The 22,592-nt window shown below is 54.9% G+C and overlaps 3 protein-coding genes and 1 long non-coding RNA gene across 8 annotated transcripts in view; 2 read left to right on the forward strand and 2 right to left on the reverse strand.

The window, feature by feature from the left end:
• Positions 1-112: 112 nt before the first annotated feature.
• CHCHD10 (coiled-coil-helix-coiled-coil-helix domain containing 10) lies at positions 113-13,086 on the reverse strand. 3 transcript variants are annotated; one of them, XM_042963007.1, is made up of 8 exons: positions 12,691-13,086; positions 10,846-10,938; positions 3,004-3,110; positions 2,115-2,255; positions 1,914-2,009; positions 1,431-1,650; positions 413-560; positions 113-316 (listed from the first exon to the last, which is right to left on the reverse strand). In XM_042963007.1, the coding sequence occupies exons 5-8, from the start codon at positions 1,952-1,954 to the stop codon at positions 297-299; spliced, it is 429 nt and encodes a 142-aa protein (XP_042818941.1). In that variant the 5' UTR covers positions 1,955-2,009; positions 2,115-2,255; positions 3,004-3,110; positions 10,846-10,938; positions 12,691-13,086; the 3' UTR covers positions 113-296. The 3 variants fall into 3 exon arrangements, with proteins under 3 accessions (XP_042818941.1, XP_042818940.1, XP_042818939.1); XM_042963006.1 differs by lacking the exons at positions 10,846-10,938; positions 12,691-13,086 and adding an exon at positions 3,203-3,292; XM_042963005.1 differs by lacking the exons at positions 2,115-2,255; positions 3,004-3,110; positions 10,846-10,938; positions 12,691-13,086 and having other exon boundaries at positions 1,914-2,069.
• MMP11 (matrix metallopeptidase 11) lies at positions 4,120-14,603 on the forward strand. Its single transcript, XM_042962996.1, has 8 exons — positions 4,120-4,239; positions 9,400-9,626; positions 10,548-10,691; positions 10,770-10,903; positions 11,044-11,285; positions 11,372-11,588; positions 12,372-12,629; positions 13,593-14,603. The coding sequence occupies exons 1-8, from the start codon at positions 4,129-4,131 to the stop codon at positions 13,724-13,726; spliced, it is 1,467 nt and encodes a 488-aa protein (XP_042818930.1). The 5' UTR covers positions 4,120-4,128; the 3' UTR covers positions 13,727-14,603.
• On the reverse strand, positions 13,332-15,648 carry LOC122232784. Its single transcript, XR_006210180.1, has 3 exons — positions 15,334-15,648; positions 14,734-14,784; positions 13,332-13,453 (listed from the first exon to the last, which is right to left on the reverse strand). It is a non-coding gene; the product is annotated as an uncharacterized LOC122232784 (long non-coding RNA).
• Positions 15,649-15,661: 13 nt separating this feature from the next.
• Positions 15,662-22,592, forward strand: part of SMARCB1 (SWI/SNF related, matrix associated, actin dependent regulator of chromatin, subfamily b, member 1) — a 34,230-nt gene continuing 27,299 nt past the window's right edge. Inside the window, exons 1-3 of one of the 3 annotated variants that reach the window (XM_042963001.1) lie at positions 15,662-15,908; positions 19,193-19,331; positions 21,011-21,140. In XM_042963001.1, the coding sequence (XP_042818935.1) occupies positions 15,816-15,908; positions 19,193-19,331; positions 21,011-21,140 (362 nt within the window). In that variant the 5' untranslated portion in view covers positions 15,662-15,815. Of the gene's footprint in view, positions 15,909-16,102; positions 16,761-19,192; positions 19,332-21,010; positions 21,141-22,592 lie in introns of those variants that run through there. The other 2 variants (XM_042963002.1, XM_042963003.1) reach the window with 2 other exon arrangements.

The following is a 22,592-nucleotide window of genomic DNA, read 5'->3' on the forward strand; positions in this document are numbered from 1 at the left end:
CCAGGATGCTGGCTGGCATGAAGTGAAACTTTCCACCCCTCGGTTGGACATCCATCCATGCCCCCTGACCCCACCCCAGCAGATAAACTAAATGAGAGGGCACACAGCAGGCTATGGTCTAAAACTCTTTTAATTGCACATTTGCGTCTCCGGTCATCTGCGGGATGAGAAACCCCCTCCTCACTTCCAACCCAGCTACATGGGTACAATCTGACATAGTGGTCTGGCTGTTGGTGAAGGGGTGAAGGTGGGTGCAGGGTTGGCTCATGGATCTGCACCAGTCTACACCAGTCTCTTCAGGGCAGTGAGCTCAGACCTGTGGAGGGAAGGGTGGCACAGGCTCAGGGTTAGCCTGCAGGTTCAGGAAGAGGGACTGCCCCTCCCACTCCTGCCCCAGTCAGGAGCTGCTCACCGTGGTTGTACTTGCACTGCTTCAGGGCCTCACTGAAGCCCTCACACAGGGACAGGTCACTCTGAGTGGTGGAGCAGTCCAGGAACTGCTTGATCTCGTAGGCGCAGGGCCCCATCTGCAGGGGCTGGGGGCTAGTGTGGATGGGGGCCTAGGGTATGGCACAGGAGGCAGCAACGTCAGCTCCAGGTTGGCACCCAGAAGTGGGTTCCAAAGCTGGGGGCTGCCTGCCCCTCCCCACACCCCCAGCCCAGGTGCCCCTGGGATCCCTGGCAGCCTACCCTGTCTACACTCAGCTGTTCCCTCTGTGAAACAGAAGGAGCCCACAGCCCTGTCAAACCCACTCAGCCGATGCTAGTGCTGTTATAGACGGCATTTCCCAATTGCCTCATAATGGGCTCACTGGGCATGTAGGGCCTGAGAGGTGGGAGAAGGCTCTGGAAAAGCATGGCGTTGTGCTTGTACTCTTGGAGTATAAGCCCCACCCGCACAAATACCAGTAGCTTCCAGCCTCAGCCATACTGATCTTCATGACCCCTGACCCTGCCACTAAGCCGCATGTGGCTCAGGACTGGTGGGGCACCCAGTAGGGGATAAGCCAGCAGGAAACAGGCTCAGAGTCGCTGGCTACCCCTTGCCCTTGGGATGCAAGGTCTACAGGGCAGAACCTGGGAACAGGGAGAGCAGGGACTCAGAACTTCAACATCCCCCCCCTCCACTAGGTTGGGTTACCTTGGGCCAGTCTCTGAACCGCTAAGGACTTTGGCTTTTCCATTTTTAAAGTGCTGGTGTATCCCTGGGAGTCTAGGGACCTTGGCCTCAGGGAAGGGACTAGGAGAGCCTGCCTGTGAGTGACAGGAGGCCAACAGCAGAGTGAGGAATAAGACCCTTCTTGGGAAAAGTCCTGGGCCTGAGGCAGCTCTGAACACGCCACGGCACTCCTTCATGGACATTCCAGCAGCTCCTTACTATGTGGCCTTGAGAGAAGCGGGCCTCAGTTTCTCCTGAGCCCGCAGCTCACCTGCTGAGTGGCAGGCTGGGCAGGCTCTGAGCTCCCTCCGCTGAAGGCTCCGGTCAGGGCGCTACCCACGACGTGTCCCACAGCCGAGCCCACAGCCACGCCAGCGGCCGTGGACGCCATCTGCGCCATCAGGCCAGGCTGGCCTGACGGGGTGGGGGCCGGTGCAGCAGCAGAGGGCGGCGGGTGCGCTGGTGGGTGAACTGAGGGCGCGGCAGCGCGGCTGCGTGTGAGGGGAGACGTAGGGTCAATCCCAGCCGGACCCCGGAACTGGGACCCCAAGGGCCTTCGACTCCCGGGCACGAACCCTCCCCTCCTCCCCCCAGAGGGTGGGCGACCACAGTCTTAGACACGTGGTTGCAGCACCCCGCCCCTCCCCCCACCAAGATGGCGTAGCAGTCGCCAAGGTCACACTATCACGCCCTGGTGGGGGAGTGCCCCCGCTTTCCTAGCCCTCTCCCCACCCGGCCCCTGTCCTGCTCACACCTGGCTGGCCGGGCGGCCGCGCTGCGGCTTCCCCGGGGCATGGTGATGACGGTGGGACTTGGCCAAGCGCAGTCAGAGACGACAGTGGCAGCGGTTCTGTCTCGGGACGAATGTGGCGCCGCTAAACTCAGCTGGCGCCAGGGGGCGGGGCCTAGGGGACACGCCCCCAAAGGGAGTAGCCAGGCCTGGGGCCGCTCTCACCTTCGCGCGGGTCTCCGAGACCTGTCCCTTCCAGCATCACCTCGTTTCAGCGTTTCACCTCACTTCTTAGCTGGAAATGTTACCCTGCTTCCTCCTTGCGCCTGTCCCGAGCTGTGTGGGCCCTGGGGACACGGACCAACGCTGCAAAGTGACGAGAGGTTACGACGGGCAAAGTCCCTTCAGAAACTATCGCGGAGCGCTGGGAGTGGAGTTGGTTCATGTCCGAGGGCCAGGGGAGAACTTGACAGGGGGGCGACCGGTTGAAGCCAGCAAGGGGGGGGGGGGCACGGGGCGCCAGGCCAGACTCTGGTCCCCCTCCTACGGACTGGGTTTACTGACTACGACTTGGTGTCAGGGTCGCGGGGAAGAAATTCCCGAAGGAAAGCCCAGCGCGACCCATCCCCAGAACCTCCGCCAGGGGGCGTCCGGAGCCCTTCTTCGACTCCCTGCCCTAAATGAGTCACAACCCTGGCCAGTCTTGGGCAGCACCCTCTTGGGGTGGGATGAAACACCCCATGCGGCCAAGCACCCTGCCTGACACCCTACCCTGCATCACGGATGCAGCGCCGGACACTGACAGTGTTTAGCGACATACTAGCAGCATTGCCCATTCCAAAGGCCCTCTGGGTTCCAGACCAAGGGAAGGGCCGAGGCGCGGATTTAGGACGCTTCCCAGCCCTTCAGGAGCTTGAGGTTTATAGGTTTTTTTTTTTCTGAGTGATTTTGCAGTAATCACATATGACCCTTGGGCGGGAAGGAGCTCTAATTTCTTTACCCTCCCCTATCACTGTCCCGTGTGCCAGTGGGGGGCCCTGTAGCACCGGGATTGTAGGGAAGATGAAATCACCCCAAGTAAAAGTGAGTCACTTTAACGAAACAGATTGCTCACACTCCAGGTAGTAAAGATAGCTGATGCCTTGTCTCTCCTCTCCTGGCCCTCTAGGAGTCTCTGTGGAGCCTTCCTGGAGAGGCTGAGAGGGCTCCCTGGACCCGAACCTGGAGGGAGGGGTTGAGTCAGCCTGATCGCCCTCTTCTCCCTGTTGGCCTCCTTCCCTTCTTACGCCCTGGCTGGGTGCCCGCAGCCTCACCTTGCAGCCTCTCAGGACCCTGCCTGCTAGGATGGGAGCCACTGCTTGGGTTTTGGCTCTGCGGGGTTGGCCATGATGGAGCAGATTGCCTTCGTGAAGTGGTGAGGCACCTGGTCACGAGTAGAGGATCCCTTCCAGCATATGGACATCACCCTCTCCTTTGATTTTCACCTCCTCTCTCTCAGGTCTCAGAAACCTAGCCCCTAGGGCCCTTGTGGAGTGTGTTAGTCTCTTGAGCCACAAGTGTCCCCACTCAGAGACTGGCTCCCTGCCTGCCTCAGTCTACCGATAGCATCCTCCTTCCTGACCCCTCCATTTGCCTGCTGGTATGGGAAAGCCTGATCTTGGGCCCTCAGTTTTCCCATTTATAAATTGTCTACATGTTCTAAGCTGGGGACTGGCTAGCCACCTCCTTATGCCTCAATTTCCCCTGAGACACATCCCTTGTTTCACAGGGGCTGCTATGCCATCTTCCAGACCCATCAGCTAAGGCTCTAAGGAGAACTTGCCCTGGGAACAACCACCTGTCATAGGCTAGCAGTAGGTCAGAGGTTAGGCCACGAGGGAAATCAGCTAGGGAAGCCCCTTCCAAAGGTGGGGTAGGGACCAGGAGGAGTCAAATTCGGCTCCTGTCAGACTCCCCACAGCACAGCGGGGAAAGTGAGGCCTGGAGTAGCACCAGCTGGCCTGGGCGCCCAACACCAGGACTCTTAGACCTCAGGCTCTCCCGATCCTAGGAAGGACTGGGTCTCCGAGCCTCCAGCCCTAGCGGGACCAGCCCTTACCCTCCACCTCCCCCACCCTGGCCTCGGCCTCCGCCGGGAGAGTTTAGAACAAAAGGCGTGTGGGGCGGGGCCGGGGCGGGGCGAAGGCTATAAGGGGCGGTGGCCCGGCGCGGCCCAGCAGGCTCAGCAGCCCCGGGGCGGATGGCTCGGGCCGCCCGGCTCCGCGGCGCGGCCCCGCGCGCTCTCCTGCTCCCGCTACTGCTGTTGTTGCTCCCGCCGCCGCAGCTGCTGGCCCGGGACCCACGGCCCCTGGTGAGTGCCTGGAGCTGGTCGGCCGCTCCTCGCCGAGGGGGTGCCGGGCACGCGGGCTGGGCCCAGTGACCGAGCTGGACCCGGACCCACGGGGGCGCCCGGGTGGCCTGGAGCGGCACGTTACCCGAAACGCTTTCTGGGTCCCTATGGACGTGAAAGATAGTGAACTTCCTGTCCCTGGAGGTGTGCAAGTGGAGCCTGCGCCGGGATTGCTCAGGCTGGTGAGGCGGGACTCTGCGCTAGACGCACGCCCCCTCCCAGCGTGGGGACCTGCTCCTCGGCTCCCCAGCTGCAGAAGCTGGGTTGTTTCCTGGACCAGGTAGCAGAGGGAGTGGTTACAGGGCCTCCTATTCTTCGCGAGGACAAAGCCTCAGGCTGGTGTCAGCCTCCCGGTGTGTGGCCTCTGTGAGCACACCTCCAGGGGTGCAGTGAGCTGGAGGATTAAAGAAGAGCTGGGAGGACAGCACTGCCCTGGGGCAAATGGGGTCTGAGCCCAGAAGAGGTGGCTCCAACTGGGAACCTACAAGTGGCAAGTTTGGGAGGTGTGAAGCCAGTGTGAGAGCTGTGGTGTGTGTGTGTGTGTGTGCGCGCACACACGCGTGTGTTTATGACAGAGAAAGAAAGAAGAACCGAAAGTGGGCGGCTGAGACCCTCAGAAAGGAAGGGGCTGGGAAGAGAAAGGGAAGAGAGAAGACGGTCCATGTGAGAAGGCAGCAGAGTGAGTAGAGGAAGGACAGTCGTGGGGTGTTGTGTGACAGCCTGTGTGTGCCCAGTACCCTCCCCTCCAGCTTGGGGCCTTGAGGGACCAATCACAAGGGTGGCCAGGCAGAACCTGGGCAGCTGCAAGCCCACAAGCCCCCTGGATCTCAGCTGAAGCATACAGACCGCCCAGGTAGGGATGGGAGCATTAGGAGGTGTGCCAGGCAGGAGTCGTGAGACCATCTGGAGGAGGGAGATCTGACCAGCCTGGGCCCCTCTCTCCAGTCACACCAGCTCTACCCTGGACAGCTTGCCCCATCCTGGCTATGGGAGCAAAAGAGGACAGGATGGGTCGGTTAGGGAAAGGAGGTACCTCAGTCCCAAGGCTCTGCCTCTTCCCCAACTCTTCTCACTCCCTTTGAACTTGGGAGAGTCAGAAATCACCCTGGGTAGCCAGTTGACCTCACAGGTTCAGGAATTAGAGAGATCTGGGCTTAAACCTGGTGCCCTAGGTGAGACCTCTTGTGTCTTAGGATCCCACCCCTCAGTCTTGGCGGGTGGGTGGGGGATAACAGGGCACTGAGGATTAAATGAGGTAATGGGAGGAGAGGGCACAACCAGTCACTCTGGAGACACAATGTCACCTCTGGCTGCCACTTTGACACTTGTGCAGCGTCAGTTGGGGCCAGGTTTGAGCTGGGCTGTTGTCTGTCACTCTGCAGATATGCAGGGAGCATTTGGGGTCGCCTTCAACGTGTTTATCCCCAGGCTGCCATCACAGGGGCCAGGAAAGCTCTGTAAATATTTATCCATCCCAGTTCACAGCTTTCAGGGTTGATGAAAGCCCTGCAGTCCTGTAGGACAGAGGCTGCGTTTGTTCCTGGAGCCAGCAGGGACCGGGGTGGGGAGAAGATTAGGTTCAATGTGGGGCAGTTGGTGGACCTGCCTATTGCCTGGCTGCACAACTTGGGCAGGTTGCTTGACTTCTCTGAGCCTCAGAGGGGCATGGTGCTGCATAGAATGGTGTAGTGATGCTCCCCATTCTTTCTCACAGCCTAACAAAGTGCCCTCCCATCAGGGTCGCCTCCTACCAACAGCAGAAGGCAGAGCCGTCTTTATTAGTTATCCCCGTTGGACCAATAGCAAACTGAGGCTCAGAGAGGGGCAAAACTAACCTGGCCTTACCCAGCAGTTTCCTGGCTTGGGGTCCTTTATCTCCCCTCTACGGGGTGCCTCCCATTTTCTGGATTGGAAGTTGCCCAGGCACTGACCCCAAGCCTCTATCTAGCTCAGCCAGGAGACTGAGTCAGCTGAGAAGTTCCTTGTATGTTTGAGGCTGTGATTTGGTGCCCCGCAAGAGGAAGGCAGGGTGAGTGAGCTCAGTGCCCACCACAGGGCAGGCCAAGGAAGGCTCCTGGCCTACGAGGAGGAGGAGGAGGGAAGGCATCGAAAGAAGAAACACTTCTCAGGAACGTGGGTTTTGGAGACAGGCCAAGAGCTGAGGAGGTAGGGGGAGGGGGGCCTTGTGGGTGGAAGAAGCATGGGCCCCAGGTCTAGGTCCAGCTCTCTTCTGACTTACTGTGTGACCCTGGGCAAAGTCCTTGACCTCTCTGGGCTCTCTTTCTTCCTCTGAGAAATGTGGTGGTGTCTGCTACCCAACCCTCCCGTAGATGAGACCAGGCATGGTCTGTGCCCACCACCCCACCTCACAGAATCCCAGCAGCCTTGGGAGAACCAAGCACACCGGTCTTAGGGATCTGAAAGGGGCTCTGGGCCAGGACTTTCAGTTAGGGTGTCTGACCCCAGGCCAGAAAAGGCTCATAAAGATGAAGTGTAGGATGTCAGCAGGGCAGGGAGCATGTGTCCCATCCCAGTAATGGGGAAACTGAGGCCAAGAGCCATTAAATGATGGCTCCAGAAAACAAATACTGGAAAGTACCGCTGGCTGGAGACCTTGATTCTAGGGCCTCCTGCTCACTCACTCTCCAAGACCAATGAATGTGACATGGACAGTGAGCATGAACCTCTGGCTTTCTGGGAGACCCTGCACAAGTCAGTCTTCTCTGGGCCTGCAAGCTACCTTTGCTAGCTGCAATTCCTGTTTATGATGTAGTCTGGGAACTTTGGGGGAGCAGGACACGAGGTGGGTGGTGGAAGCTGTAGCATGTGTGGTGAGAGCAGATTTCCAGGTGTGGGAGGGGAGGACCCACAGGGGCAAGGGGGTGGGCCAGGCAAGAGGCTCTTCTCTGTGCCAGATGCTGCAGTGGGCACCAGGGAGGGAGGTTATTCAGCCCTCTGCTGTAGTACCTTCCCCCTTTGACAGAGAAGTCAAAGCTAAAAAGAGGGCAGGGACTTGGCCAGGGGCACTCTATCCAGGGTGAGCATGGCCTAGAACTGGCCCTTCTGAATCTCAGACTGTGACTCTTGCTGTTGGACTGAGAGTGCCATGATCCAGCGGTCTGGGCAAGGACCTGTCATGCCTCATGGGGGCAGGAGAGGAAGGTATGGTGTGTGTGTCCATTACCTACCCTCCCTCCATGGCTGGCTGGTCCAGGCCTCACTGCAGGGCAGAGGAGATAAGGGATTTCTGCTTACAGGCGTAAATAGAGCTGGTCAGCTGGGCTCTGGGCTACTTGGGGATCCCAGGGGACAACCCAGTCTTACCCTTTCCAGGATTGGGGGAAGGAATCTGTTTATCTAGGAAGTCAAGGGGGCAGTGTGGGGAGGAGAAAGGGCAGGCTCTTATGGCTAGGCACACAGACCTGGGGTCCATATCCTCAATGGGAGACCTCACATATATATCATCCCCACCTTATTGGGGGTGTGGGGGTAGAGGTTCAAAGAGCTGACAGAGTGCCCAGGAAAGTAGCAGGTGCTTAATAATTTCCCATTCCTTCTCTTCTGTCACCAAAGTGAGGGCAGCCTGGATCCCTCCTCCAGGGGAAGGATGGCTCCAGCCTGAAGAGCACAGCAGAGGTAGCAGGTAGGGAGTGGGTTGTGAGCACAGACAGCCTACCACCAGTCAGCTGTTACCTGGGCTAGTTGCTTAACTTCTCTGGGTTCTGTTTTCTCATCTGAGAAATGGGGGATAATGACAGTAGAGTTAGTGAGAGGTACCATCAGGGGCTAAGAGCATGTCTGTGGAACTGTTGGTAGGGTCCTGGATACAGGTGAACTGCAAGAGTGAGAAGTACTTAACTAGCAGTAAGTCAAATATCAACAGGAACCCACAACCCAGTGAGGCTGGGCTCTGCCAGGTAACTAACCATTCAATAAGCAAGTTCTGAAATCAGAAAGCTGGTCCAGGGTTTTTTCTCATATCTCAGGTAGCTGTGCCCCTGGGTGTTCAGAAGACCCCTTTGTAGTGGGGTGTTCTTAGGGTTGAGTCTGGGTGACTCTGAGAGGTTGAGTTATTAGTTGCCCTGGAATTGAGAGACTAGGGGCACTGGGACAAGGATCAGAGCCCTGGGACGCCTACCGCCTGGGAGAGCTGCCAGAGGCTAAGGGCGAGGGTGGGGCCTGGGTGACCTGGCTCCCACCCCAAATATGGCTGTGGGGGAGGCCCCAACCACCCAGACCAGTCAGCCCCAGACCAGGCAGGCACTTAGTCTCTAGCCAATGGTACAGCTCCATGCCTCTCCAACTTTGCAAAGTATCCCGAAACTACCTTCTGATTCCTGCCTGGACACCAGATTCCTCACCTGGCTCTGCCATGCCCTTGCTGTGTGATCTTGAAGGGTCTCCCCACCTCTCTGAGCTTGTGTTTTTTTCAAGTGTGAAAACTGTGACCTCTGCCCTGGATGTTGCAGGGGGTGGGAGCTCTGTGTTAGAATCCCCATCTGCGGTGCTGGGGCTCCAGTCTGACCCCAGGGCTGGGTGGGGCTGGGCATCTGGGAATTGTCTGTCTCCCCCTGCCCAAGTATGGCCCAACACTGGGGAGGTATCATCCCCATTTGTCAGGTGAGCAAACCAAGGCTGTGCCACAGGGCTGCAGACCCACACTGGGGTGTGGCAGTGTTGGGGGCCCTGGGCAGGAGCCTGCTTAGGTAATTGGAGAGGGTAGAGTTGGGGGGCGGAGTGGAGGAAGGAAGAAAAGGAGGCAAAAAAGCTTTGCTGGGGTGGGAGGGGTGGGGACCAGTAGGGGGAGCAGGAGGAGCTTGCTTGGCCTTTCCTTGAAAGCTTTGTGGGATCCATTCCTGGGTGTGTGTGGAGTCAGGGGCTGCATCCCCATCCAGACCTTACTGGCCCAAGTGGCTGGACAGACAGCCCAGGCCCTCCAGGAAGACACAGGAAATCTGAGCCAGTCCATGACAAAGGGCCCTGTTGTGTGATGGCTGGCACACCCCTTCTCTTGCCCTCAGTTTGCCCATCTGCAAGGTGGGCCAGGTTGAGCATGAGTATGCTGATGGGCCATGAGGTCCCAAGGCCTGATCAGGCCTTCACATCCTCTCTCCTGCCCAGGATGCACCCCGCCGCCATGTGAGGAGGGGGCCACAGTCCTGGCATGAAGCTGCTCCCAGCAGCCTGGCACCTGCCCCTACCGCCCAGGAGACTCTCCAGCCAGCAAGCAGCCCCAGACCTCCCCGCTGCGGTGTGCCTGACCCACCCGATGGGCTGAGTGCCCGCAACCGACAAAAGCGGTTTGTGCTATCAGGCGGGCGCTGGGAGAAAACAGACCTCACCTACAGGTAGGGGCCAGTGGCTGTGGGAGCAGGCTCTAGACCTACCTGTGTGTCTGTGTGTGAACTGCCACCCTCACACTTGCTTCTTGAGACACGTGCTAGAGCCAGATCTCTGTGGTTAATAGACCTGTGTATCCACCGACCCCTGAGCCATCCATGGACCAACTCACTAAACCCCAACTTAGATGCACACGCAGACAACACCCCACCATAGCCATGCCTTCCCACATCAGAGGGGCAGTAGCTCTGTCAACACACAAAAAGTCTCAGCACACACCTGGTGGCTCCATTGACATGTGGGGCGGGGGGCCTTCAGTCACCCAGGCAACCCCTACTGGGGACATAGTAAGCACCAGGCCTGCCCTGGGACTCTGTGGTAAACGAGGGAAACATGGCCGGTCCTCTCGGCATTAACCACATCATTGTTCAGACCTACCATCATAGCTTGGGGTCCATGCCGATGGGAATAGTGGTGAGTGAGCAAGTAATACTGGGAGTGATGTGGAAGGTCAGACTTGTCCTGCAGGTGGAGAGCTGGCCTGGGATGGATGGCATGTGACAGATGGTGTGGTGTCACACAGATTGGAGCTCAGAAATATCCTGGGTGGGGAACTGAAAACCAAGACTGGGGTGAAAGGGCAAGGTCTCCACACAGTGAGTGGCACCATCAGGTCTAGAAGGTGGGTCTTGGGGCTCCTGGTCCTGCATTCTTTCCACCAAATGCAGACACCTGTGTGTACCAAAGGCCATACAAACCCACACAGAGATGTTCCCATGTGGACGAGGGACCACAGCTGAGGCCCAGAGCACACTTGGCATGTGTCCCATGTGCATGCATCCCCACTGAGCATCCAGGGGCAACTCCGGGTCCAACAGCCATCAGGGGGCTGTCCCAAGCAAGGCCCAGACCCCTCCTCCTTCCCCCAGGATCCTCCGGTTCCCCTGGCAGCTGGTACGGGAGCAGGTGCGGCAGACGGTGGCAGAGGCCCTACAAGTGTGGAGCGAGGTGACGCCACTTACCTTCACCGAGGTCCATGAGGGCCATGCTGACATCATGATTGATTTTACCAGGTGAACCAGTTACCTAAGACCCCTCCGGGAACTAGCCCCACCTGTCAGTAGCCACTGACTCTGCCCACCCACCCATAGGTACTGGCATGGAGACAACCTGCCATTTGATGGACCTGGGGGCATCCTGGCTCATGCCTTTTTTCCCAAGACTCACCGAGAAGGAGATGTCCACTTTGACTATGACGAGACCTGGACTATCGGGAACAACCAGGGTATGGGCTGGGGACCCATTTTCCAGATGGGGCAACTACAGATAGTAGAGAATGGGGATAAGTCCTTGACCTGGGCTCTGGAGTTTGAGTGTTTTCTGGTGGGAGGTTTGGGGATTGCTGGGCTATTCTCCCTTTTTCAGGCACAGACCTTCTGCAGGTGGCAGCCCACGAATTTGGCCATGTGCTGGGGCTGCAGCACACGACAGCTGCTAAGGCACTTATGTCCCCTTTCTACACATTCCGCTACCCATTGAGTCTTAGTCCGGATGACCGCAGGGGCATCCAGCACCTCTACGGCCAACCCCGGCCAGCCCCCACCTCTAGGCCCCCAGCTGTGGGCCCTCAGGCTGGGGTGGACGACAACGAGATTGCCCCGCTGGAGGTGAGGCCCTGCTCCCAGCTCCCTTCACTCTTTGGCCTCTGTGGCTCCAATGTGGGCTCTTGCTCAGCCTTTCTCTCCCACACCAGCCGGAAGTGCCACCAGATGCCTGCGAGATCACCTTTGATGCAGTCTCCACCATCCGTGGCGAGCTCTTCTTCTTCAAAGTGGGCTTTGTGTGGCGGCTGCGTGGGGGCCGGCTGCAGCCTGGCTACCCTGCACTGGCTTCTCGTCACTGGCAGGGACTGCCCAGCCCTGTGGATGCAGCCTTTGAAGATTCCCAGGGCCACATCTGGTTCTTCCAAGGTGAGGGGGACTGGGGTTCATGCTCAGGAGACTTCAGGAGCCAGGAATATCATGGCCCAGGGTAGGGACAGCCAGGCAGACATGATGGGCAGTGTCAAGGGAGAGTATGACTCACTTCTCTGGGCACAGCTGGGAGGCTCCCAGAGGAGGTGGCTCTCAAGATGGGAGCAGGATAGAAGGCATTGCACAGTGGACTGTGCATCTATGCATTCAACCCTCAAAGCCATCCTAGGGGGTATGTGTGATCAGTACGCCTGTTCTAGAGATGAGATCTCTGGGAAGTACAGGTGGTACAGTGACTCATTAAAGGCACAGTTTGGAAAAGGCAGAGCAGGGATATGATCTCATTCTGGCAACCCCAGAGCCCGTGCTGTTAACTTTCAACTGGGAGAGACAAGAGCCTGAAGCATTCTAGGTGGCAGGGACTTCATCAAGAGAGGCCCAAGCCTGCTATGGCAAGGATGGGGCCCAGGGAATGATCTGAAGCACTTGTCACAAGGAACCAAATGCCAGGGGAAGAATCGAGAGCTCAGGAGGTTTCCTTCCTGTTTAGAATAACCTTCCACATGCAGTAGCTCCCAGAGCATGTATCACCCAAACTTGTCCTTACTGGCACTAACTTCCCTCTGGGGATAAGGGTGCTGAGTGGGATTTCTGGCCCGAGTGTTTTATGAACAAGGAAACTGACACCGGGAAAGTCTGGGGGTGGTGTTGGCCAGGTAGGTCCATGGTGGCCAGGTACAGTGGTTGGGCAGCTCCATTGCAGCCTTCCCTCTCTGGCAGGCACTCAGTACTGGGTATACAATGGTGAGAAGCCAGTCCTGGGCCCTTCACCCCTCTCTGAGCTGGGGCTGCAGGGGCCCCCCATCCAGGCTGCCTTGGCCTGGGGCCCTGAGAAGAACAAGATCTACTTCTTCCGAGATGGAGACTACTGGCGCTTCCACCTTAGCACCCGCCGTGTGGACAACCCTGTGCCCCGCCGGGTGACTGACTGGCGAGGAGTGCCCTCTGAGATTGACGCCGCCTTCCAGGATGCTGATGGTGCGTTGAGGGGGGGGAGAGGAGTGGCTGGTACAAGTGGTGTAAGAGCCACATCTCCTACCTGGTGGTAGCTGGGCATTAGCTCCTCATCACGGGTCCTTTGTCCACCCTCCTCCTTGTGCCAGGGCAAGGCCAGGCCCCCATACTGCAGATGGGAAGACTGAGGGCTAGAGAGGTGCCAGGACTTGCCCAGGTCTCTCAGTATAGCTGGTAAAATAATAGCTGCTGCACACTGAGGACCGATGATGTTCTAGGCACAGTGCTAAGCTCCTTATGTCTCATGCAGTTCTCAGAACAGCCCTCTGACATAACATTTGTTGTGAACCCAGTTTCCAGAGGGGCAAACAGAAGTTCACGTAATGAGGTCCCTAACTGGACCACTTAGATGGACAGTGGGGAGCCAGACCTCCCACCCAGGCAGTCCCTGTTCCTAACCACTGAACTGGCCTACTATCTTGAAGGACTAGAGTGGGACTTGCAGTCCAGTACTTTTTCCCCCATACCCTGAGGCTTGCTTCTGTGTTCTCCCCCATCAGGACCTACTGGGAGAGTAGTCCTGTGGTAGCTCTGGGGCTCTGGGTCACCTGCATGGCCCACCTTGCCTCAGGATGCTGGTCTATAGTCTGGCTGGCAGGTACAGGAATAGAACTGACATGGGGGTGGGGTGGGGTGGGGTGAGGGGAGGGAGACTTGCTTTCCTGAGAGGTAGGAGTTGAGTTTCTGAGGCTCCAGGCATCTGTCAAGCTGGAATGATAGCCCAGATCAGATCTTGGGACAGGTAGTACTCCAAGGGATTGAAGGTTCCAGAAATGTCACCCTGGGGCCTGCAGGTTTCAAGAAACACAACAGTGGTCAAGCCCTGAGAATCTGACTTCCTCCTGTGCCTGTCCCTGGGCACATCCTGACTGGCAGGTGCAGGGCCCAGTGTCCACTCACCCAGGTCTGACCCTCCTCTCTCCTCAGGCTATGCCTACTTTCTGCGAGGTCGCCTCTATTGGAAGTTCGACCCTGTGAAGGTGAAGGCCCTGGAGGGCTTTCCCCGCCTCGTGGGCCCTGACTTCTTCGGCTGTACCGAGGCTGCCAACACTTTCCGCTAACTGACTTGGATGCCCTCAGCGCTCCTGACTCCTGCCAGGCCACTGATATTGGATAGAGACCAGTGGCCATCCTTGTGGCTGTGGGTACCAGGCACAGGATGGAGCCTGTGTTTCCTCAGGAGGGTAGGGAGGGGCTGCTGTCACCTTGACAACTGCAGGGAGGGCCACGCAGGTCGTGGTCACCTGCCAGCAACTGCTTTGGACTAGGCGAGGAGACTCTGGCATTACTTGAGGGTGAGGGTGGTCTCAGGCCAGCCCTACCCAACCTGTGCAGGTCACAGTCAAAGCCTTCTGCCCTCAGTTTCTATACTTATCCCTCAGGGTAGCACCTCAGCAGGGCTGGGGGAGCTGAAGCCCTCATTCCCTCCCTGCTGTGAGGTTCCTGCAGGGTGCTGGCATAGGGGGGCCAGGGGCACCACTGCCTTCTACCTTTTCTTGAGAGGTCAGCTCTGGGCAGGTGCTTGGATCTGGCTGCTTTCTAGTTGGTGATCCTAGGGATATGTTCCCCAGGATCCAGGCCAAAAGGTCCAGAGTCAGCTGGGGATGGGAGTGCTTCCTGCTGGAGACCCGGGCCCTTGAAGCCCCAACATACCTCAATCCTGTCTTGGGCTAGATCCTTCCCAGCCCTCATCCCAGCACTGGGATCCTCCAAAATCATGTAAATGTGTGTACAGTGTGTACAAAGCCTTTTTTTTTTTTTTTTTTCTACTGAGTACTGTCATTAAATATGGTTATTTTCTACTTGCCTGCCTGGGTTCTTTCTGTAACTATGAGGCCAGAAGGGGGGAAGAGCTGGGGACCTGGGAGCCAACTCAGCACCTGCTGTGTCCTGGTCACAGCCTACTCCCACCCACCCAAGCTTCTGGTCCTTGGGGCTGGATGCAGTGCCATGGCTCCTCTTGCTCCATTCCTCCATCTAGCCTGGTGGGACTGGAGTGGCTTTGTAATTGATTCCCTGCTTCCCCGCTGGCCCCTCAACATCCTCCACCAAGTGGTGGCCACTTTACCTGGTCATGCCACACCGCAGTTTTGATCCTAAAATACTTTGTTTCTCACTGCTGTCAGGACAGGAACAAAACTCATGGTCACCACAGCTGACCCCACCTAACTCTCAAGGGTCTCCTTGCCCTGCCCCCCAGCCCCATGTGTATCTTCTTCATAGTAGCACCTATCACAGCTGCAATTTTATTAGACTGAACCATATGAAACTGTCAGCAGCGGGCCGTTTTTGATCTGCTGCATTGTGCAACCAAACACGGATGCTTTGATGCTTTCATTATTGTTAGCCCCAGTCCTGGCTGTAAGCTCTGCAGGGCAGGCTTATCTAGTTTTGCTCAGCACCCCACGGCTGCACTTGCTGTAGACACAGAGTGCAGAGTTAAGGAAGAGTGCAGAGAAATGGAGAAGTTTCCCTCCCCTCTAGCTCACCGATGCCCCAGCCAAACCAAATACCACCTGGGCCTTGGAATCCTGCCAAGCCTGGGGAGCCTTTGCCCATGCCAACCCCTCACCCAGTGTTGCCATTCTGCCCATCTCCACAGCCGCAGGAACACCTGTGGGCCTGGAACCGGGGTATCTGTTCCTAGGATCCCTCTTATCTACTCAACTACACTGCGTGTTTCGGGTGGTGAAACTGAGGCACAGGTAGCTCTGGCCTCCTCTTGGCCTCAGGCCTCGTTTTGCTCCTCCTCCACTGGGCTGAGTTCTAGTCCCAGCTGTGAGGCTGGAAAAATCACCGCTTGAGTCAGGGCCTCTGTTGCTATTTCTGTCCGTGAGAAATTCTTCGGAGTACCTCCACTTGGGAAGCAGTCTGGAACGCGGTTCCTTTAAGCGGCCCGAAGGGGCGCTCTCCGGCCTTTTGTTAGGGAGGCGGTGGCGCGCGCGTCAGCGTCAACGCCCGCGCTTGCGCACTGAGGGCGGCCTGGTCCTTTGCGGCGGCGGCTGAAGAGCCCGGAGGCGGCTCTAGCACCTGATCTGTCCGCCCTTCGCCGCCCGGTCTCGGCTGTTCTCGGCTCGGCAAGGCTCGGCTCCTCCTCAGTCCTCCCGATCCCTTGCAGCTCGGCCTCGGCCGCCCGCCTCCGCCGCCGAAATGATGATGATGGCGCTGAGCAAGACCTTCGGGCAGAAGCCCGTCAAGTTCCAGCTAGAAGACGACGGAGAATTCTACATGATCGGCTCTGAGGTAGCCCGCCGCGCGTCCTCACCCTCCCCAGCCTCGGCCCCGCGGGAGCCTCGGGGCGGGTCTGCTTGCCGGGAGCGCGCGTCTCCATTCATCGCGGCGGGCGGGCGCGTGCGCGCGTTGCGTCAGGGCGGGGTGGGGCCTGTCTGGCTCCGCCCCGCGCACGTCGGCTGTCTGGGATTACTTACTCATTTCGTCTTGGTGGGGGTCGGCCATTGCTGCCAGGGCTTAGGGCACTGCGAGGAGCCACTGGTTCCATCCTGAGTTGGTACAGCTCCAGCCAGCCGCAGAGAAACGGGATGTTTCGGTTAGCCCCTGGGGCGCCTGGAGGAGAGATTTTGGAAGCTTCGCTTGTATCCCTCCTCCACTGCTGCGTTTGGGATCGTGAAATCTCAGATTGAAAACATGGGGTTTACTGATGTCTCATCTCGCAAAGTGTTGGTTGCTGTTACTTACCAATGAGGAAATAGGGAGGAGGATGGATATCCTGTTTTGGGTGGATAAGGCCCCAGTCCCTGAGCTAGATCAGTTCAGAACCAGTTGACGCTTTGGCTATCTTGAATTTAACTCAGAATTATGAGGAAAGGATTCTAAATATCTTTGATTCTTGACCAGAAGTGACAGCATTTTTATGAGTCAGCTGAACAGCTGATTTTAAGAAAACCCTACACCTCGTCCTTCAAAGGGGAGTTTGTACTAAGTCTACTGTTTTTCCAGGTTGCTTCAAACTACCCCTTTTTGATCCAAAAGCAATCCCCAGCTAGTGTATATTCCTTTTTTTTTTTTTTTTTAATTGTGGGATATGCAGTTCAGATGTGCAAATACCAAGCTGTAGAGTCTTTCCTGTATAATGAGGTAAGTGCCAATCCTGGAGAGCTAAAGCAGTTTCAGAATGCCCAGCGTTGTCTTTCCTTGTAGTGGTGTTCAGTATCCTATGCCAACGTTTCATTCTTTTTTTTTTTTTAATAGTTTTTTTTCTCCCCTTCACAACTGAACATAGCATGAATGAATGACCCTCTGTGGTTCCTGACTTGTTTTAGTTGGATCAGGTTAGGATACCACTGTTGTCAGTAGTATCAGGACTTTAGTGTTTCCGTTTTTCACCAATTTTTATAAAACAAAAAGGGCAGGATGCAATACGTTTTTCATGTTATGACATAAATGCTGCTCTTCAGATATTACCGGGGAAGTGGAGTCAGTGCCTATCCATGTGCCACAGCTTGGAGTCATCCTCATTGACCAGTAGGAAGCTGCCTAAATGTAGGATAGAAGGCACTTGAGGAGTTCCCAAATGATACTGGGCAGATTGTTTAAAGAAGCCTTTAACCGATCTAATGGACAGGAAAAGCAGTCAGTTTGGCTTTGACTTTCAGTGGGTGCTACTTTTGAGAAGGAAGCTTTCATTTATTAGGTGGAGTATATTGAGAGGGAGCATGTAGCCAGATGGGAAGAAGAGCTGTCTGTATCCTGGTAACTTTTTTCATGTGTGGAAGATGCTTAGACTTGATGGCCTCAAGATCTTCCCCGTAACATGCCTTCGTTTCTAGAAGGCTAATTGCAGTCTTCTCTTTCAGCCCTGTTGAGTAAGAACAGTTGTCCTGAGACCCAGTCTATAGAGTCCCACATGGGAGAGGGGAGAGACATCTACTCTCTTGTGCCAGGCTGAACCTCCGGAGGTCTGAGAAGGGTTCAAGATCAGGAGGCTGACTCTTGATAACCAGAAGCTCCTGTGACAGTGTTGGGTGGTGGATGGCCTGCAGGTCCCTTCCCCTTGGAAAACAGGCACCATATTCAGAGAGGTGGGTCAGCCATAGCAACACATCCAGTGCCCCCATGCCACATCTGTGGAGCAGCTTTGGGAAGGCATGTGTGATTGCAGCAAGTGCGTGTATCACTCTTCTCCCCCCATCTGCAGGCAGCTGTGTTCACTAAGCCAGAGTCACAGAGCTGAGAGGACCCTAAGAAATCCCCAGGTTCACACCTTCATTTTACATTTGGGAAACAGGTCCAGAGAGGGCACAGGTTGGTTTGGGGGAAACCCAGGAAGGCAAGCTCCAGTCTCCAAAGTTCAGGGGTCTTGGGAAGGATCTAGGCGTCCTGGAGCACTATAGGACCTGCGATAAGTTTATTTATTTGAGAGACAGAGTGTGTGTGAGCAGGGGAGGGGCAGAGAGAGAGAGAGAAGGAGAGAATCCCAAGCCTGATGTGGGCTCGAACTCAGCAAAGCCTGAGATCGTGACCTGAGCCAAAATCAATAGTTGGACAGTTAACCCACTGAGCCACCCAGGCACCCCTGTGGCCATTCTTCTGTTAGGCTGTTCAGCAGCTCTGGTTGTCGATCATAAAAATCTTTGATTCATGAAAAATGGAGAAACACATTTAATAAACATACTGTGCTGGGTAGGTAAATGGGAAAAATAATAGAAATGGTGCTTCGTGGGGCAAAGTTCAGAATTGCTCAGCATTTGACAGGTGAGTAAGGAGACCCAGAAAAGGGAGGTGATTCCCAGTCACAGGTGGAACCAGCATGTGGCACCCAGTCCACTGGCTGTCCTTTGCCATGTGGTCATTTTGACTCGAGTGGTCATTTTTGCAATGTCAGTGAAATAATTGAGTTTCTTTATAAAAACTTTGAGACTAGGTTTCTTTTCATTAAAGAAGTTATACTTTGAGTATCTGTTATAGATAAACCGAAGCTATTGTTTGAGGCAATAGTGATTTATATAGCAATCTGGTGATTGCCAGTAAGTGTTTTTTAAACTCTCGGAAAATTCTTTTGGTGTTCCTGGTTTGAGTTTGTTACTAAACAAAGCAACAGGGGCCATGGGGGAAATTATCCTACATCTGTCTAAAATTAAAAGACCTTTTTGGTGTTTATGGCATCATAAAAATATCAAAGTCTTGTTCTTAAGATAAAAGAAAGTCAAAGGGGCCTTACATTTCTGGAAAGTGTTCGGGATCCTTAGTTTAAAGTCAGAATCACTTTGAGCGTCTCAGTGAGTTCTGGGGGTCTGCCCCAGAAGCGCCTGGTCAGGCCTTTTGGAACTTAGCCCTGTCGTTAGGATGCAGATGGTACTGCCCCCGCCTAGAGAGGCAGATGTGGGCCAGATGTGCACTGCTATTGAACCCTTGATGTCAGCAGAATGTGTTTCTATGGCTGCAGAAAGCCTGGTGCCTGGAGGCCAGCTTGTGCTCTGTTACTCGGTCGGCAGAGCCTCTGCACCAGGACCCTCCCTTTCTGCATCAAGATGTGACCCTCATAATGAGCCTTCTTGCTTTACCCATAGGTGGGAAACTACCTCCGTATGTTCCGAGGTTCTCTGTACAAGAGATACCCCTCACTCTGGAGGCGACTAGCCACTGTGGAAGAGAGGAAGAAAATAGTTGCATCGTCACATGGTAAAAAAACAAAACCTAACACTAAGGGTGCGTCTTCACGAGGGTTTGTAAACCTGTTTCAAAACCACTCGCTTATGTCATGAAGTTAAAACGTTTTCACTCCAGAGTGTCTTCACTGCAGCCCTGACCTTAGCGTGGCAGGAGCACGTGAGGGGCAGAGTCGCTGCAGAGCACGCTATGCAACTCAGGCGACAAAGCAGCTTCAGGTAGCCAGGGGTCCTTTGTCAGGTATTTTCAGCAGGGCCAGGTGGGGGGGGGGGGGTGTGTGGGGGGAGCGTGAGGGGGGCAAGTCTGGGACAGTAATGGGTGCTGTGAAGACATGTTGGTCTCAAAACGTTTTAGGAATGCTGTGATGCTCTGCCATCTGCCGTGGGCGTGTCGCCATAGTCACCCTCCATGCAGCCCGAGTGGCGGGTGGTGGCCCCAGCTCCCACTCCCCTCTGGGGCTTTCACCGCTTTGCTTCCCAGAGCACCTCCATCCCGTAGCACTTCGTTCTGGCAGCCAGTGTGCTAGAGCTCATGTGCATGTCCCTGCGTGGTGTGCCTGAGGTGTGTGCCTGGGGCTTGGCGGGTGAGCTGCCTGATGCTAGAGAGCCAAGTGTGCTTTGGCTCTTCAGAAGATGCTCTTCAGATGCTCCGAGGGCTCCATCAGGGGAGTCTCACTGTACGTTTTGGTTCGGATGCTATGCGATGTTTGGCAGGTGGCGAAACTGCTTCGACTCGGCTGTGGCCCCTTACAGAGAGCTGCCCTGGGCCTGGGTGAAGACTCTGCCTGAAGCCTTGTGTGTGTGTGTGTGTGTGTGTGTGTGTGTGTGTGTACTTCACAGTCTGTCCTGTTTGGTTGTGTCTGTAGGTATTGCTGTGGTCTTGTCCACTGTGGGCAAAGTAGTGGTTCTTTTAATGCAGGAGCCGGGGCCTCTTTTTTTATCTGCTGCTATGACATTTCCACTCACTCGCTTTAAAAAGTCTCCTTTTTATCCTCCCTCTGTCCCCCAGTGGAGCACCAGTCACTAACGCAGTGAGTTCCTAGCTTTGCTTTCCCCTCTGCAAGCCTCAGGTGAAGTCTCAGTGACTCTTCTGCCTTGTGCTTTGGAGATACCTTCCCCATAACCGGTTTGTTTCTCCAGGAGAAGCCAGTCTGGACCTGCAGACAGGTAGCAGCTCTTGACCGAGGTTCCCTAGAAGAGCTGTGGGTCGAGTTGCCTAGAATCTGTCCTGCTTCCCAGATAGCACGTGTTGACTGCACGGTGCCGGGAATTCATGTTGGGTGTGAGGCAGCTCTTTGTAACTCTCTGGGCTCTTGTTTTAAAAGAAAAGTATTTTTCATCTTTCATTCCATCTCTCCACTTTGCTTCGTGTCATGGATTGCAGTTGGTGTCAGACCTCTTCCCACTGGTGGTATCACTCTGGAGCCCCCCCTTTTCCCCGTTGGCCATGCTGCACTGTAGCTGCTGCTGCCCTGTGCCCGGAGCCAGTGCTCCTGGGACAAATCAGTGCAAGTAAATCCCATGGGAGTGTTTTCTCAGTAGGACCTCTAAAGCACTCGGTCCAGATTGCCCTTTTGGAAGAGGCCAGCATTCAGCAGTAGTAAGGTTGACACTCGCTTTTCCCTCCTGCATGTGAGGACCTCGATGTGCTGCATCTGCTGGCTGCTGCTTCTTGCTGCCCCACCAGCAGGGTGACCGCAGCGGTGTCTCTGGTTACAGATCATGGATACACAACCCTGGCCACCAGCGTGACGCTGTTAAAAGCTTCAGAGGTGGAAGAGATTCTGGACGGCAATGATGAGAAGTACAAGGCCGTCTCCATCAGCACGGAACCCCCCACCTACCTCAGGTAATGTACTCCCAGCCAGGGCGTGCTCTCAGGATAACACCCACAGATATTTTTCTCATACCCTAGAACTGGTTGCGGTTAAATTGAACCAAAATACCTTTAAACACTTCACCTGCTGTGCTTACAAATTGTCTTAGCCAGATTGCCAAGTTTCTTGTGTGTCTGGAATTTCTAAGACACGAAAGCCAAGTCTTGGGTTCTGGAAAGTCATTAGAAGTGGTTTGAAAGTGGGACTAATCTATCAGAAAAATGAGTGGCCCAGATAAACTCCCAAAAGAAACGAGCAATAGATCTTAGTGTGTGAGCTTAAAACCTTTAAAAAAGAGTATTTACAGTAATAATTAGACAAGTAATTGAGAGGTGATTATGTTGTAGAGTCTGTTCATTCAGATTTATTTTTTAAATTTTTTTCATTTTTTTAAAGTTTATTTGAGAGAGAGCGAGGGCACACGTTTGAGCAGGGGAGGGGCAGAAAGAGGAAGAGAGAGAGAATCTCAAGCAGGCGCTGCACTGTCAGCACGGAGCCTGATGTGGGACTCGAACCTATGAACTGTGAGATCATGACCTGAGCTGAAACCCAAGAGTCAGACACTCAACTGACTGAGTCACCCATGTGCCTCTTTTCGTCATTTTCATAGGTAGTTTTCTTTGGTTTTGATTCATTCAGATTTATAAGAGAAACCTGGATACCCCAATAGCTAAATAGGTAAAGGGTGGGCCATCCTGGAAGCATAAGGAGTAAACAAATAAGGAGATGATGTTTGTCCTCGTGTAACATTAAGAATTCAAAGTAAAACAGATAAGCAACTATCGACATAAAGAGTTGGGGAAGATACAGTAGAGTTGGCACGCAAGCACCCTGCACAGGCTTTGGTACACGGGCATGGTCATGACATCAAACCTGTTTTCATTGTCTGACCCATTAATTTCACCCCTAAGAATCTGTCCCAGACAAATAACTTCAAAGAACACCACCACCAACAGAAACTATTATATGGTAGGAGGTAGCATTGTGAGTAATAATGGACAGTATGGAGCCACTTGAGTGTTCAGCCTTAGGGAGAGGCTGACTGAGTGAAGATACAGCCAGCTGAATAGACTAAGGTATTACAGAGTAGGACATAGACCAGGATAGACTAGATCTTGGAAGCAGGTAGACTGGATAGATAGGTAATTGTTTATGTCATAACTAAGTAGACCCTGTGGCAGCCAGAAATGTGGTTCGCCTGAGTGATGTGCAGAATATCTAGAATGAGTGCATTTACATGCACAAAACCCCGGGGGCACTGAGGAGGAGGGAGAGGAGGGTTATCGTTTCGAGTGATGTGGCTATGGAAAAATCATTTCTTTCCAGATTTTCTTTCAACTTTACTATTGAATTGTTTTCATAATCCTCCCCACAACCCCCATGTAAAGGTGGCCCACATCCAACTTGGCCAGTGTTATAGATGT

The sequence above is a fragment of the Panthera tigris genome, chromosome D3, assembly GCF_018350195.1.
Source record: "Panthera tigris isolate Pti1 chromosome D3, P.tigris_Pti1_mat1.1, whole genome shotgun sequence".
In the NCBI taxonomy this organism is placed as follows: Eukaryota; Metazoa; Chordata; class Mammalia; order Carnivora; family Felidae; genus Panthera; species Panthera tigris.